At 61.4% G+C, this 15,979-nt stretch overlaps 1 protein-coding gene across 14 annotated transcripts in view; it reads left to right on the top strand.

Annotated features, from left to right (window-relative positions):
- Positions 1-15,979, top strand: part of DPP9 (dipeptidyl peptidase 9) — a 40,797-nt gene that overhangs the window by 15,521 nt on the left and 9,297 nt on the right. For 10 of the 14 annotated variants that reach the window (XM_042977826.1, XM_042977831.1, XM_042977834.1 and 7 more), the window contains 9 exons: positions 54-167; positions 3,378-3,506; positions 4,585-4,646; positions 6,044-6,144; positions 7,803-7,980; positions 8,171-8,333; positions 11,336-11,415; positions 14,203-14,355; positions 14,883-15,018. In XM_042977826.1, coding sequence (XP_042833760.1) covers positions 54-167; positions 3,378-3,506; positions 4,585-4,646; positions 6,044-6,144; positions 7,803-7,980; positions 8,171-8,333; positions 11,336-11,415; positions 14,203-14,355; positions 14,883-15,018 — 1,116 coding nt within the window. Of the gene's footprint in view, positions 1-53; positions 168-3,377; positions 3,507-4,584; positions 4,647-6,043; positions 6,419-7,802; positions 7,981-8,170; positions 8,334-10,658; positions 11,298-11,335; positions 11,416-12,690; positions 13,097-14,202; positions 14,356-14,882; positions 15,019-15,979 lie in introns of those variants that run through there. The other 4 variants (XR_006214588.1, XM_042977835.1, XM_042977837.1 and 1 more) reach the window with 4 other exon arrangements.

Below are 15,979 nucleotides of genomic sequence, written 5' to 3'. Positions count from 1 at the left end.
GAGGCCGGCTGTGCGCCGGGTTCCTCACCTCGTGCGGCTCTCTCCCTGTCCAGGCTCACCCAGTGTCCTCGATGACCCCAGGTCTGCGGGCGTGGCCACCTTCGTCATCCAGGAAGAATTCGACCGCTTCACCGGCTACTGGTGGTGCCCTGCCGCCTCCGGGGAGGGTAGGCGCCCTCGCGTTTGCCAAAGCGCTTCCCGCGCGTCCCTTCTGGTAGCGGAGCCACGGTCTGCCTGCTTCTCTGCTCTCGGCTCTTTTCGCTTGAAACAAACCGCAGAGCCTTTTGTGTCGATAGTCGTGTCCCAAGCCGTTCAGGCCGCTCTGACAGGACCCCACAGGCCCGGGGGGCTGGGGAACAACAGACATCTTTTCCTCCGGGTTCTGGGGGCGAGCCGTCCAAGGCCGGGGCGCCAGCAGATACGGCGTCTGTTGAGAACCTGCCTCCTGGCTCACGACCACTGTCCTCTCCCCGCGTGCTCACAGGGCAGAAGGGCGGGGCACTCGCTGGGCCTCTGTCGTGAGGGCTCGTCTCATTCCCGGGGCTCCCGCCCTCCTGACTTAATCCCCTCCCGGAGGCCCCACCTCCCCCTACCAGCGCCTCCGGGTAGGATTTGACATTTGAATTCGGGGGTACGAACTTTCTGTCGGTTGCAGTCAGGACACAGAGGACTCTGATGACTAACTGTCCCTGGGGTGACGATGGGCCACGGCGTGTTTAACCGGTTCCACACCTACCGACACTTCGGCTGTTGCCGGTGTTTGGTTTGGGTTTCGCTTTTTATTGTAAACGGTGCTATGGCGAACATTTTTTTAAAAATTTTTTTAATGTTTATTATTTTTGAGATAGAGACAGAGAGCAAGCAGGGAAGGGGCAGAGACACAGGGAGACACAGACTCTGAAATGGCTCCAGGCTCTGAGACGTCAGCACAGAGCCCGACACGGGGCTCGAACCCACGAACCGTGAGATCATGACCTGAGCCGAAGTCGGACGCTTAACTGACTGAGCCACCCAGGCGCCCCTGAACATTTTTATATACACCTTCTGATCTGGGAGTTTCTCAGTGGCTCTTAGCCAGGGACGATTCTGCTCCCAGGAGACCCCAGGTGACGTCTGGGGACATCTGTGGTTGTCACGACTGGGTGGCTACTGGTACCGAGCAGGCAGGAGCCACGGGTGCTACTCTGCGCCCTACAGTGGCCAGGACGGCTCTCTCCCACAAGGAGTGATCCAGCCCCAAATGTCAGCAGGCCCGAGGATCCTGAATCCTGCCACACAGAAAATTCCAGCTATAAGAGAGCTGAGCGGGAGCTACACACGGCTTCGATCTTGATGGATTTCCTCTTTATGGAAGAAGCCAGATCAGTGGGTCCTTTTGTATCTCTGTGTCTTTGTCCCCGTAGTGCAGGGGGTATCTTGTCCCCTCCAGTGTTCGGTCAAGCAAGATCCATCTGCTCTGGGTGGGGGACTTGTTTCTGGAACGTGCCGGTAGCATCAGACCCTCTTGTGCTGCTAATTGATTTCTCCGTGGCCTTCGTACCCCTGTGAGCTTCAGCGGTGCTCACGTCCCGGCCCCGGGCTCCGGCCGTCTGCCGTCAGAGCCCCGTCTCCTGTTCGCTCTTGCCTCTAGTTCAACTCACCTTGTCCTTAAATTGACTTGAAAGAAGACTTTATGGTCCTGCCATCAACAGAAGCAAGACACTAAATCCTGTGATACAAAGAAGCCAGCACGATATGTTTAAGTTGGCTCCCAGGAACAGGAGGGGTCGCCCCATCAGAGGGGCACCTGAGGCCGCCTGGTGCTGCCCGAGACTCAGGCCGGGTCGCAGGTTACAGGGGACAGCGCCGTGACCTCTCCTTCCACCTGGGCCGGGCTCCTCAGCGCGCTGAGGAGTAGCCCCGGGGCCCGTGCCTCTGGAGCTAGGGTCCGGGGTCAGCTCTTTTAGCCTGTGGCTGTCTGCAGGCCTGAAGCGTCCCGGTCGGTAAGATGGGGTCCTTGGCCACGAACCGGATCTCTCCCCCTCGGCACTCTGGACTTCGGGGCTGGCTCATCCTCTGTGCTGGGGGCCGTCCTGAGCACTGTGAGGTGTTGAACAGCATCCCTGACCTGAGGTGTTCCTCGGGTTCTGACCAGCTCAGGTGACCGACCCCTGGGCACACAGAACGGCCCTTGGTTGGGGTCCGCTGGTCTAGATGATCTCAGAGGTCCTTTCTCTGGCGTGCTGGTGCCGGCTCAGAAACCCCTTCGAGGAAGACCCCCCCCCCCCAACTCCATGGCCGTCAGCCATCTGGGGTAGCCCCCTCCCAGACCCCACACCCGGGGTCACCTCCTGTGCTGTCTCGCGCAAAGGGATGGCGCTTTTCCTCGGCCACAGCAACCCGAGAGTATTCTTCCTGGCTGTCGGGGTCTGGGGCTCAGGAGTCCTTCGTGCGGGGCAGGTGGACGCAGAAGTCTGAGGCAGGGGTTCGGGCTGCGGTGCGGCCAGTCCCACCCCGTATGGCCTCAGGCCAGCGGCTCACCCCTCCTGTGCCCCCTCCCCCCCTGCAGACCGGGTGGGGCTGGGCCGCTGGTTCTGGAGGCACCATAGGACGCTGCAGATGGGGACCCTTTTCGGCAGCCTCAGGAGGAAGCAGCAGCCGTGGGCTCCCTCCCGTGAGGTCAGCACTGCCCGTGCCGCGTTCCTTTCCAAGCGGCCACCGCTCGGGGATTCACGCACTTCTCACGATGCTTATCCCGAGCCTTCTTGAGCCGAGCCCTGCGTGTTACTCCGCTGGGGCCGCCAGAAGCAAGCCCCCCAGACACGGCGGCTCAACAATAAGCATTTACCGTCCTGGTCCCGGAGGCGGGAGGTCGGCCATCAGGCATCCCCGGGGCTGCTTCCTCCTGGGGCCGCTCTCCTCGGTGTGCAGACGGCCGTCTTCTCCCCGTGTCCTCACGTGGTCGTCCCTCTGCGTGTCTGTGCCCTCATGTCTTGTTAATGAGGACACCAGTCAGATTGGATCGGGCCACTCTGATGACCTCCTCTCAAACTCATCATCTCTCTAACACCCTGTCCCCAAATAACAGCCCCATTCTGAGGTGCTGGGGGCTCCCCACACGGGATTTCAGTTCGGCCCCATAACACCACATAGAGCCACCTCTCATGCCATCTCCTAGGAACGGCTCAGTTCTTCCCATGGCACAGGTGAGAACACTGAGGCCCTGGCATGAGATGTAACGGTTACAGTAAACAGCAGGGCCAGGCTTCTAGCCCGGGGGGCTCAGGCTCTTATCCGGGCCCTGCCGTGGTAGAGCTGGGTCCCCTTTCTGTGCGGCAGAAGGTGGGGTGACAGCAGGGACGTCTGGCGCCCCCAGCAGCTCCCCCTGCCCCTTCCAGGTCCGGAAGGCTGCAAGACGCTGCGGATCCTGTATGAGGAAGTTGACGAGTCTGAGGTGGAAATTATTCACGTGCCCTCTCCCGCGCTAGAAGAAAGGAAGACGGACTCCTACCGATACCCCAGGACAGGTGAGGGCACTGGGCAGTGGCCCGGGCTGCCCAGCAGGGCAGGCGTGCACCAACCAGGACCCAGAGAGGCAGGCCGGGCTCGACAACGGCAGCGGGGCCGGTGCCACTATCGGTGATCTCGGGGCCCGGGGAGACGGTGCGAGAGGGGGGCCCTGGGGGTGCGGCCCCATCCGAGGGCGCGTCAGATCCTTGGCACCCCGTGAGAATGCAGGCTCGAGTTTGCCCTGTTCTCGAGGAGGCCAGAAATCCAGATGGCTCCAAGAAACCGCCTGCTTCTTAAACGCTCCTCGAATTATTTAAAAATGCTTGGCGAGCTAATTGAAAATACGTTGCAGCCGGGTTCGGCCTGTTTTTGGTCCCCTGGGAAGCGTGTGGGAAGCGCCTACTATGTGCTCCACCCGACAGGGCCTTGCAGGGATACTTCCAGTCCCTGGTGCAACTGGGAAAGGTCGGCCCTCCTCCTGCCCCGCTGCACGGGTGGGAAGCTGAGCCTCGGAGGGGCTGCCTGTCCCGGGGTGAGCACCGTGCAGGCCACGGTGGGGACTGATCGTAGGTGGGGCTGGAGCCTGACCCGCACCTGTCTGTGGCGAGTGCCATTTGGCCATCCCAGCCAGTAAGCCACGTGCCTCCCGACAGCTCGGGGCCCAGCTGAGGCACGGGGGACACGTGTCACCTGTCCGCATCGTTGACGGTCTTATTGTGGACGTGCCCTGTCTTTGCGACCAACTCTCAGGCTCTCCAAAGGCAGGGAGGCATGTTCTTTATGTTTGTCCCCCCACGACCCGCCTTCCCACCCAGCACGGGGTCTGGCCTGCGTTCTTAAATGGTAAAGACGGTTGTCACGGAACAAGGTCCAGGGCCAGAGTCAGAAAGGCCTGCCCGAGGGACTTTGTGCCCGGACCAGAGCGTTGACGTGCCCACGGAGAGACCTTTGGATACCTGGTCCCTTCCTGCCCCTCCCTCCCACGCTGGCTTTGTCACCTTCCTAGGGCATCACCCCACAACCTCCACCCCAGACACCTGCTCTCAGCCCTCACGGGCGACACCTGCCGGCCTCACCTCCCTTTCATTTCTGCAGGCAGCAAGAATCCCAAGATCGCCCTGAAGCTGGCCGAGTTTCAGACCGATAGTCAGGGCAAGGTGAGCGTGGCCAGGGTGCCCGGGGGGGAGCTGGGTGAGGAGGGGTGGGGCCGGGGTAGGTGGTGGAGATGGGGGGACAGTTGGGCGACATCAGCAGGCCGCTTGCCCCCTTTCCAGGGGCACGCGAACCCGAAAAGGCACTGCCTCCGTAGCGCCCCGTCACCCCGCCTCGGTCTCGAAAATGAGTGGTGGCCCGGCCTCATCTGCCTCTGGGTGGTCCTGGGGTGTGAGGAGGCGATGCTGAGGAGCGGCCCTTGAGCAGAAGGTCCCACAAGAGCTTCCAGAACAGTCTCCAGAGCAGAAAGCTCCGTTGGGTAGTCGTCCAGGGGACTAGAGCTCCGCCCCGGCCACTCCCCGTCCCTGGCATTTGGGCAGGTCCTCACCTATAACTTCGCCGGGATGGTCAGTGCTCCAGACGCTTCTCTCTGTCACCCCGGGGTCAGTATCGACAACAAGCGTCCTTATCACCCCGGGAGCACTCGCTCAGGACCCCGCAGCCGGGAGGGCAGGAGAGGCTATAACCGAGAAGGGCTGAGGGGATGCCAGGTCAGACGGAAACCACCTCCCCCCCCCTAGGTCAGAGGTCAGAGTACTCAGGCTGAGGAAGCTCTGGGACGTTTGTGCCGGAATGACTTTTTGTGTGAGGTTTCCCAAAAGGCGGAAGATAAAATGTGCTTATTTTCACGATCGGGGGTTAGGTTTTGGTTTCGGAATGATCAGACCCTGACCAAAACCTCCTTTCTACACTCCGTACCAGAACGTTCTGGCAGATCTTACACAGACCTGACGTTAGGTGGCTTCACTGAGCCCCTGCCAGCAACGTGGTTCTCGGCCCATCCTCCGGAACCGCCGAGCGCCGGCCCCGTTAGCCTCCGGGAAGCCGCGGCAGCTGGACGTTGTGTCGCCCAAGGCTGCCTGGCTCTGTGGTGACAGCCCAGGCCAGAGCCCTCGCTTTCCTGCCAACAGGCTGTCCTGACAGAGCCCCACATGCCGGGGGCTCGGATCACAGAAGCATGTTGCCTCCTGGCTCTGGAGCCTAAACGTCTGATAGCAAGGTGTGGGCAGTCCGGCTCCTTCTGCGGCCGTGACGGGGTCTGTTCCCGGCCCCGCTCCTCGCCTTGTCCTGCCTTTTGTCACAAGGTGTCCTCTGCCTGGCAGCTGAGTCCTCACATCCCCCTTACGAAAGGGGGCTACCCTATTCCAGCACCACCTTAACTAATGACACTGTAGCCGCCCCGCTTCCGAATAAGGCCCTTTCTGAGGCACCGGGAGCCAGGACCCCAAGATAGGGATTTGGGGGACACGGTATCCCCCCACCCCACCCCCAGCAGCGGCCATCTCCTCCCAGGCACCATGTGGTCGGGCCCAAGTGTGACCTGAGTCTGCTCTCCCCTTAGATCGTGGCGACCCAAGAGAAGGAGCTGGCACAACCCTTCAGCACGCTCTTCCCCAGGGTGGAGTACATCGCCAGGGCCGGGTGGACCCGGGACGGCAAATAGTGAGTGTTGCCTCGTCACTCACCTCGTGACCCTGCGGCCACATCAAGGGCAAGTCTCTGGAGCCGGGCCCCGGGCCACCGCACGCAGGCCAGGCAGCCCGATGTCAGTTTCCGTATGGCCCGCGAGCCAAGAGCGGCCTTCGTGCTTTCTAAACACTTAGAAGTCAGAAAATCCAAAGAAGAATACCTCCTCACACACGGAAATGATATGAAATCCACATTTCAGCGTCCAGGAATAAAGTTTTATGGTCACTGGGCCACACTTGCTGGTGTACAGATCGTCCGCAGCTGCTTTCACGCCACGTTGGCGGGGTTGACGGGCTGCTTTCGAAAGGAACTGTGTGGCACACGAGGCTGGAATATTCACTTGCCGGCCCCTGTATCACAGAGGCAGCCTGGACCGAGGTGCCGGGCCTTTGGCGGGCGGCAGGCTCTGGCTGGAATCTCCTGTCCCTGTGGCATCGCTCTTTGGTTTTAGTTGTTCTCGTTCCGTGTTGAGACTCAGCTTCTCTACTTACGGTACCGACATCTCCGTTTAGAACACATTGTCCGTTTACAGTCGGGGAAGGTAGAGGGGCACCTGGATGGCTCAGGAGGTTAAGCATCATGGGTTCAAGCCCCGTGTCGGGCTCTGTGCTGACAGCTCGGAGCCTGGAGCCTGCTTGGGATTCTGTGTCTCCCTGTCTCTGCTCCTCCTCCCCTGCTTGTCTCTGTCTCTCTCTCTCTCTCTCTCTGTCAAAAATAAACATTAAAAAAAGTTTTTAAAATAAAAATAAATAAATAAAATTAAAATAAAATAAAATAAAATAAAAAACAAAAACATAAGGCACCTAGGTGGCTTAGTCCGTTAAGCATCCGACTTCGGCTCAGGTCATGATCTCGCGGCTTGTGGGTTCGAGCCCCGTGTCGCGCTCTGTGCCGACAGCTCCGAGCCTGGAGCCTGGAGCCTGCTTCGGATTCGGTGTCTCCTCTCTCTGCCCCTCCCCCACTTGTGCTCTGTCTCAAAAATAAATCAGCGTTAAAAAAGAAAAGGTACAGAGAACTTTTTTCCCCCCAGTTTTGAGAAGTTTTATTTCAAAACAGTTGTTTTGAGGACAGAACATAATGATAGAGTAGCTCCCAAACGTGATTTTTAAGTGATACCTACACCAACGCGGGGCTCGAATTCACGGCCCCTCCACCGACTGAGCCAGCCAGGTGTCCCCACCTCCAACGGGATTTTGTCTTTTTTAAGTTGCCGTTTGCCTGCCTCTATCCCAAGTCCTTAAGGACTCCGGTGGTTTGACAGGATGAACAATTTTTTAACACACACACACACACACACACTAAAGTACAATGTCCATTCAGAGCAAAACAGGAAATAAAGGGTAGTGAAGGAGACGTCTTCGAAACGCTGCTCTGAGTCCTAATGACACGCGATGTTTCCAGAATGGTTGAGTTAGAGTCCTGTCGCCGCCCCCCCCCCCCCCATCTTCTCTGGAGGGCCTGTGCTAACGAGAAGCCTTTGTGTGCTACGGGGTTACCCGGTCGAGTGTAGGCCAGGCCGCCAGAGGAAGGGTGGTTGTGACGCCACGCGTTCGGAAAGGGAGGCGTCTGTCACCCGGCTTCCCCCGCTGGGCCCTGAGGCCTCCGGCCGCTCTCTCTTGTCGCCCCCTCAGTGCCTGGGCTATGTTCCTGGACCGGCCCCAGCAGCGGCTCCAGCTCGTCCTCCTCCCCCCGGCCCTGTTCATCCCCGCCACCGAGGATGAGCAGGAGCGGGTGGCCTCGGCCAGAGCGGTGCCCAGGAACGTCCAGCCGCACGTGGTGTACGAGGAGGTCACCGACGTGTGGATCAACGTAAGCGTGGGGAGACGCCGGGTGTTGCGCCCCGCCCGGGCCCCCAGATCCCCGGCTGGGCGGGGCCGGGGCGGGGGCGGGGCGGGGGCGGGGGCGGGGCAGCAGGCCGAGTTCGCCTTCCACGGACGGACGCCTGGCCACGCGGCGGCGGCCCGCCTCCTGACGCACGGTCCGCCTTCTGCCCGGACAGGTTCACGACATCTTCTACCCGTTCCCCCAGTCCGAGGGAGAGGGCGAGCTCTGCTTCCTCCGTGCCAACGAGTGCAAGACCGGCTTCTGCCACTTGTACAAGGTCACCGCCATCCTAAAGCCCGGAGGCTACGACTGGAGTGAGCCCTTCAGCCCCGGGGAAGGTGAGCAAGGCCCGACTGACCCCGCCCCGTGAGCGTGAGCGGTCCGCGAAGGGGCGGGGCTGGGAGGAGTCAGAAAGCCAGCCTCTCTGGAACGTCTTTCGCGGTCTGGCAGGGGCGGTCTGGCAGGGGTTCTCGGTCGGCAGCGTGTATCCAGCGCCGACCACGTGCCAGGCCCTTCTCACACCAGGGGCGGGCACACCACGGCCACAGATCAAATCCGGCCCGCTGCCCGTTTTTGCAAATAAAGTTTTATTGGCACACGGCCGCGCTCATTCATTTACAGGCTGTCTGTGGCTGATCTCATGCCGCGATGACAGAGTTGAGGAGGGTGGCGGCAGTGTGACCTATGTCTTGCATCGCTGAAAACGTGCTGTTTGGCCCCTTATGGGAAAAGCGGCCGACCCCTGCTCTAGGTGCCAGGGGTATGAATCTAAAGAGAGAAAGGAAAATCCCTGCTCTTGTGGAACTCTCTAGTGGAGGAGGGTGGGCAGCCATCCAAAAACAATTGAAGACCATACCTCGGGGTGAGTGTGGGAGCACGTGCAGCGGGACAGGAGGTTAGAGAGTGAGGGGCCTTCTTTCTAGCGGGGGGGGGGGGGTCAGAGGGGCGTCTCTGCCCATGGGTCATGCGCAGAGACCCGGAACAGGTGGCCGAGGCAGCCACACAGGTCATTCCAGGTGGAGGGCACAGCCTGTGCAGAGGTCCTGGGGCAGTAGCCGCCTGGCCTGGTGGACACACAGCAAAGAGGCCCGTGTGGCTGGAGAAGAGTGAGCTGGGGGAGGGGGGGAGGGGAAGAGGGAGGAGAGGGGCCAGGGCACGTTGTACCGGGCCTTGGGGGCCTCAGGGAGGACTTGGGCTTTTACCACTGATCTCACATCAGTTTAAGCGGTTCCTGGGGTTGCTGTGTGGAGTGTAGCCAGGGTGGGTCAGGGCAGCAGGCTGGGCCAACCCAGGCAGATTCGATTCTGGATGCACTTTGACCTCTGAGTCAGCAGTCTGCCGGTGGATTGGACGTAGGGTCTGAGAGAGAAACCGGAAGGTTTTTGGAGTGTCGGCGTGAGACAGAAAGAGTGTGGGAGGGACAGATTTAGGAGAGAAACGTCCAGTTGAGGTTTGGATGTGTTCACGTCGGAGTGCCCGGGAGTGGACATGCTGTGTGGGCAGGTCTGCGTGCCTGGAGTCCCAGCGAGCAGAAGGATACCCGCAGCGGGCATGCGGGGGTCCTCACGCAGATGGCGTCTCGGCCTCGGGACGGGGTGGGGAAGCAGCGTGGGCTGAGAGCCAGCCAGGGCCCCTCCGACACCCCACCCCCGGCCACTGCGGACGCTGGGCCGGGTGGTCCTCAGCGGGGACGTCGTAGGCTCTGTTGGGGGCTGAGCGGCATCCCTGACGCCCCCCCCCCCCCGCCCACTCAGTGCCAGGAGCCCCCCTCGTGACAGCCCCAGATGTCCCCGACATCGCCCAGTGTCCCCCAGCGTAGAGTCAGCTCCCGCACAGGGAATGGAGGCCTGAGAGCGTGTGGCCCGAGCGTCAGGAACAGGCGAAGCCTCGAACTGATGGGACTCGAGTAAGACGGCAACAGAGGAGTGACTGCCGTCTCGGGGACCTGTCACTGCTGTCACTCGGGGTGCAACACAGCACGGGCTGGCTAGGCCATCCCGAAGGCGGGCTTCCTGTGGCTCACTGCTCTTGAGCTTTCCCGTCGTGTGTCCCTCTGACTTGGCCGCCACCACCTGACGTGAGCTCGGGAGTCTTCGCTTGGAACAGCCTCATTCCTGCCTGTGGTGGTCGCTGGGTGGAGCTCGTGGCAGGTGCCCCTCAGGGACCTCCTGCCTTTGCAGTGGGCACGCCAGCTCTCCCTCCCACCCCGTGCGGCCCGCCTGGTCCCCAGCTCGCGCTTACCATCGCGTGGCTCGTGCCTGCTAGGCGGCCGTTGGGTAGCCGAGAAGGCGAGACCTCGGTCCCTTTGGACCAGAAGGCATGAGTTCTTGAAAGTTGCCATCGGGGCGCCTGGGGAAGAGGAGGGAAGGTCAGGAGCCTGGGGCGCCAGCCAGAAGTGGGACGCCGGCTGGGGCAGTGTGTCCAGGCCGCGCGAGGGGCCCTTCGCGGCAGAGGGTCCCGCGAGAGAGGGCCGAGCCCGTGTGGTGGGCAGCCCCTCCACTGAGAAGTGTGGCCTTGAACCCGGAAGGCTGAGAGGACGTGGCAGCCGGGAGGGCGGCGCATGGCCCGCCGTCAGCGGGTGCGCCGGGTCCTTCCCCAAGGGGCGGGGCTCCAACGGCGGCCACGAGAGGTTCCACTCCCGGGCCTGCACCCGCTCCCTGCAGGCCCGACGCCGGACGGGCTCCGGTAAGGATCTGAAGGAGCGAAAAGTCAGCCGTGTCCAGCCTCCGCGAGCGGGGACCGCGGGAGGAGCGTCCCTCCCTCCCAGATCCAGCTGTGACCAATCTCTGGGCCCAGATCTCTGCAGCAGGAGTCGATGTCTGCCGGGCCTCTGTCAGGCGGGCACGGCATGAAACCGCGTCACTCGTAAACCGTCTTAATAAATTTGTAATGTGTGCCTACTAGCATCCGTAGTTATTTGCCTGATGGAAATTCAAAAGTGAGATCTACCAAAACAACAAAAACCCCAAAGGTCTGTCATAGGATCTCAGCTGAGCCTTTGCTCAGCCCAAGCGTTCTAATCAAGACCTCGTTCTCCAAAACCTAACACATTCTGAGAGGTCACCGGCCGAGAGTCCGGAAGTTGCTGGTTTGGTCCGTGCCGGGTTCTAAAATCGGTGCTTCCGGTAAAAACGCAGAGGTCTGGTTTCCCCCGGGAGGTGCCAGCACCCTGCACTGGCCCCGCACCTTACCGTGTCCCAGGCTCGGCTGGCTCGGCCTCGCCTCCCTCCTCCCTCCTGGCCCCGGCCGCCTGGGCTCCGGTGGAGTTTGGCCTCAGTGCCTTTGCGTCCCCTTCACGGCTTCCTGGGCCCCTTTCACCTCTTCCTCTCCTTACTTGCAGATGAATTTAAGTGCCCCATCAAGGAGGAGATCGCGCTGACTAGCGGCGAGTGGGAGGTTTTGGCAAGGCACGGCTCCAAGGTACCAGAATCTCTTTGCAACCCTCCCCGCCCGCCCTGCACGCACGCTTGTACACACACACGTGCACAGACACACGCGTGCGCACGCTTCAGCTGCCCTGCCCACCCCGTGTGCCTGTGGCTTCTCTCTTCCCTCCTGGCTGCGTCCTCCTCCTGCTCTGCTCCGCCCGGCTCCGTCCACGGCTCCGTCCACGGCTCCGTCCACGGCTCCGTCCACGGCTCCCGCGGGCCCAGGGCCGCGGGGCTCCGCTTCCGGCCAGCCGGACAGCCCCGGTCCGGGAATCGGGGGCTGCTCTGTGCACCTGTGGCACCCCGTTAGCCTTCCCCGCTCCGTGAGACCACCTCTCCCTGGGAGAGCAGCTTATGGGACACTTGTCCTGCAGCTTCTGGCCATCGTAAGGACGTGGCAGGACTTGCCTCTGACCAAATCTTCACCTGGGTCCAGTTCTACAAAATTCCAAATATTATGGAGAAACCTCTCTTTTTTTTTTTTTAGTGTTTGTTTTACTGTTTTATTTTATTTTTGGGACAGAGAGAGAGAGAGAGAAAGAGAGCGTGCGTGAGCACACAGAGGTGGGGGAGGGGCAGAGAGACAGGGAGACGCAGAATCCGAAGCAGGCTCCAGGCTCCGAGCCGTCAGCACAGAGCCCGACGCGGGGCTCGAACTCATGAACCGTGAAATCGTGACCCGAGCCGAAGTCGGACGCTCAACCGACTGAGCCACCCGGGCCTTTCAGTGGAGAGAGCTCTTAATCAGACTTCCTGTGTCCCTTCTCCACACCAGCATAAGTGCCTCCCGGACCAAAAGCAGACGTGAGAGATGTTAGCCCACGTGCGTGCCTCACAGGGCCGTCCGTGCAGCCGCGGTGGTTAGTGGGCACTTGAGTGAGCAAGCGAGGAGTGACGTGGATAGGTCCAGGTCCCTTAGACACGGGCGTTGATTAGAGCATGCCCTCCCCCGACCGCGGACCCCTCCACTGACTTGGAAGGACGTCCCTGTGGGTTGTTGGAAGGAAGCCAGTGGGGACGCCACGTGGTACGTGCGGTCCTGATTCTGTCAGATTTCACACCCCGCTCTGATTTGCGAGGCGAGGTCGGGAGGCCGGGTGCCAGAAGGTTAAAGGCTGCCTCGTTTGCTCTGCTACGGTCGATGCGCGCGAAGAGGTGCCTCCTGCCTCTCAGCAGCCGGGAGCTAACGCTCAGTTCGTCGTCTGTGAAATGGGACCATCAGAGGGCTCTGGTCTGCTCGCGTTTACAGCAGAGTCTCTGCCCCCAGCGGGGCGTCCCGAGCACCGTGGGGCATCAGCAGCCTCCCCAGCCCCAGCCGCCCCAGGTGTGACAACCACAGAGGTCCCCGGACATCGCCGGATGGCCCCCGAGGGGACTTGAACCGGAAGCCCCCGGCACAGCGTCTGGCGGACCCACCAGCCAGGATTCTCCCCTTTTCCTCTGCCGCTGGGGGCGTTATGGTGTTTGCTCGCCTGGGTTTTTACCCAGAAATTAAAAAAAAGGAAAAAAAAAAAAAGCCGTGGCAGCACCTGATGTTATTTTTAACTGAAGTATGGTCGACGACGCAGCAGCATTTAAGACTTACAAAGGGAAGGGAGGGCCTCTCGCGTCCCCTCCGGAGGGTCTGTGCCGCCCGTGCTGTTTGCGGACCTGGGAGGGTCCCGAGCGCCCCCTTCGTGTGCCTCGTCTCACGTGGCCCTTGTGACAAAACCGGCGAATGACTGCAGGTGCCTGGGGGTTTTCCAACAACACCCTCTGTTTCTAGAAAACGTGCGTTTATCTCGAAACGATGGCGACAGTGGATACGTCGTGTTTGTTGTGCGGACTGAACCGTTCTGAGTGACCCTGCGTTTGCGAATCCCCTCACTTGCCTCACCCCAGACTCCCCGTAACCTCTTCCCCCGGGAGGCGACCGACCACGGTGGAAACCCCGGCAGCTCTTTTCTGTTTGCACACGGCTCCGCAGGACATCGTTTTAGGGGCTACGCAGGGTGTTTTTTGTTGTTTTTTGTTTGTTTTAGAAAATATGGTTTTACGTGGCCACGGAGCACTGTGCCGTAATTTTGAAAGCGATCTGTACTCGGGGATGTTCGAGTTGTTGTCTTTTTTTAGTATTAAGAACACAGCAGAGCCCTCTGGAACAGTTCCCGGGAACCTACTTGCTGCATCAGAGGACACACTTTTTTAAGGGTTTTGCCTCCGTGTTACCAGGTCGCGGGGTTGTTTCCTGCTTTCCCCGGAGGCTTCACCATGTCAACGTCACGCTGGAGTCTGATGGGGGTTCACCCAGGAAGCAGGCGGGGGGGGGCCCACTTCTTAACCCTGAGCACCTGGGTCCAAAGGGCGGGCTGACCCCTTGGGGGACCAGGCTTGGGGACTGGGGGGCCCTCAGGCAAGGCCAGCCCCTCCTTCAGCCCCTGTCCCAGGCCCTGTGCCCTCTGCTTCTGCGTCTCGGTCTGGGGTTGGCATTCCGACTTCAAGTCCTCCCAGAGGACACCCGGCGAGCTTAGCGAGGTCGCTGTCCGCTCCTGCCCCACCAGGTCCGAGAGGCGCTTCTCTCCTAGAAAGTTCTTCTCCAGCTGGTGGGCTAAAGAAACTGGGGAGAGGGCGAGTCTCCCATCCCCGGAACTCTGGGCCCTCCCTGTGGGGGCAGGGAGAAGAGCCTGGGTCTCTCCGCCGGGCATCGGCCCCCTCCCCCAGCCACCGCGGGAGCAAAGGCCTGGGGAAGTTCAGGGTCCGGCCTGGGGCTGCTTCACGAGGAGCCCCTGTGTCCCCACAGATCTGGGTCAACGAGGAGACGAAGCTGGTGTACTTCCAAGGTACGAAGGACACGCCCCTGGAGCACCACCTCTACGTGGTCAGCTATGAGTCGGCGGGCGAGATCGTGCGCCTCACCACACCCGGCTTCTCCCACAGCTGCTCCATGAGCCAGGTGGGCACTCCCCCGACGCGCCTGAGGGCACCATTCTTGCCCCCCGCCTTAGCCTGTGGGAACGTTCTAGAAAGTCAGCCAGGTGGGCACTCCCCCGACATGCTGGATGGCAGCATTCCTGCCCCACCCCCTTAGCCTGTGGGAACGTTCTAGAAAGTCAGGCCGTGAATGTGCACGGGGCTACTTCCAGTCCAGGGCAAGCGTTTGGTAGTTTGCCGGCTCTAGAGCCAGCGACGTGAGCACGCTCTGGCATCGGAAGGATCCGGGTGCGACCCTGGGTCCGTCAGTTAGCACGGGGGGTGGGGTGGGGGTGTGCCCCTGGCCAGAGGACCGACTCCTCTTGGCCTCAGTTTGCTTACCTGTGAAATGGGCGTGCCGGTAATAGCGCCCCTCTCGCGGGGGCAGAGGAGTTTGAAGCTTAAACAAGTGAGCACCCAGGGCAAAGACAGCAGATAGGTTGGTGGGTGACGGGGGGCGGGGAAGGACGCTGGTGTCGTGCGGTGCTCAGCGCCCCGTCCCGCCTACAGAACTTCGACATGTTCATCAGCCACTACAGCAGCGTGGGCACGCCACCCTGCGTGCACGTCTATAAGCTGAGCGGCCCCGACGACGACCCTCTGCACAAGCAGCCCCGGTTCTGGGCCAGCATGATGGAGGCGGCCAGTGAGTAGCCCCACATCCCTGGGGACCTTGACCGAGGCCCCCACGCCCACCAGGAACCTCGGCTTGCCCATCTGTGAAATGGGATGCCACCCTCTCAAGTAACACGATGAGAGGGGGCCGTCCCGGCAGCCTCGAGGCCACGAGGGGCCCAGGGTCTTGCCTGCTGGCCCCTCCCCGGAGCCCTGAGAGCTCTCCATTGGGCATTACCGGTGGCCCTGCCTGTCCCGTGGGGCCTGCCACCTGGACAGCGTCTCATTTCTGTGCCACAGTTAAGGAGGACACGGCACAGGGCGCAGATTCCGCTCACGACCGGCTGCCACACACGGGCAGGCCCCGTGCGGGGCGTCCTCACCCGTGGGCAGCTGTCTCCGAGGGCACCTGCCCGGGGCGCACGTCCCGATGGCTTTGTGTGTGGTGGAGCCGGGGGCGGGGGCGCGAACACGGCCTCGGGGGACACGAGGCATCTTGCGGTTTGCCCGGGAGCCCGCGGGGTGGCCCCGGAGCCCAATGCTGGCCGCGGAATCCTAGGCAAGGCGGTCAGGCTCCCTGAGATGTGTCCCTTCTCTATGAAATGGCACGATGGCAGGCGGTCCCTAGGAAGAAGGCCTTAATATTCCGTACCTCGCCTGGCACACGGGAATCACTCGCTAAAAAAGACACCCTTGCCTGACCCCAGAGCTGCCGTCTGCTAGATTTCCAGAACATTCTAGGTAATGAGAATCCCTGGTGTTTGTGGGCTGGAAAGCATCTTGTTACATCGTCACGCTCTGGGACCAGCTCGGTCCGTGACGCGCCCCACATCACCACGGACGTGACAGAGCAGGGACTCTGGCCCCAGTTTCACCGACGGGGACACCCAGGGGAGGATGGGGCCTACCGGGACACACGGCACAGCAGTGGGGACAGCAGTGGGAAGTCAGGTGTCCTGGCCCCGGGCTTGCAGGCGGGTGGACCGAGGCAC

This window comes from Panthera tigris, chromosome A2, assembly GCF_018350195.1.
Source record: "Panthera tigris isolate Pti1 chromosome A2, P.tigris_Pti1_mat1.1, whole genome shotgun sequence".
NCBI lineage: Eukaryota > Metazoa > Chordata > Mammalia > Carnivora > Felidae > Panthera > Panthera tigris.
This window is presented reverse-complemented; position numbering and strand designations above follow the sequence as displayed.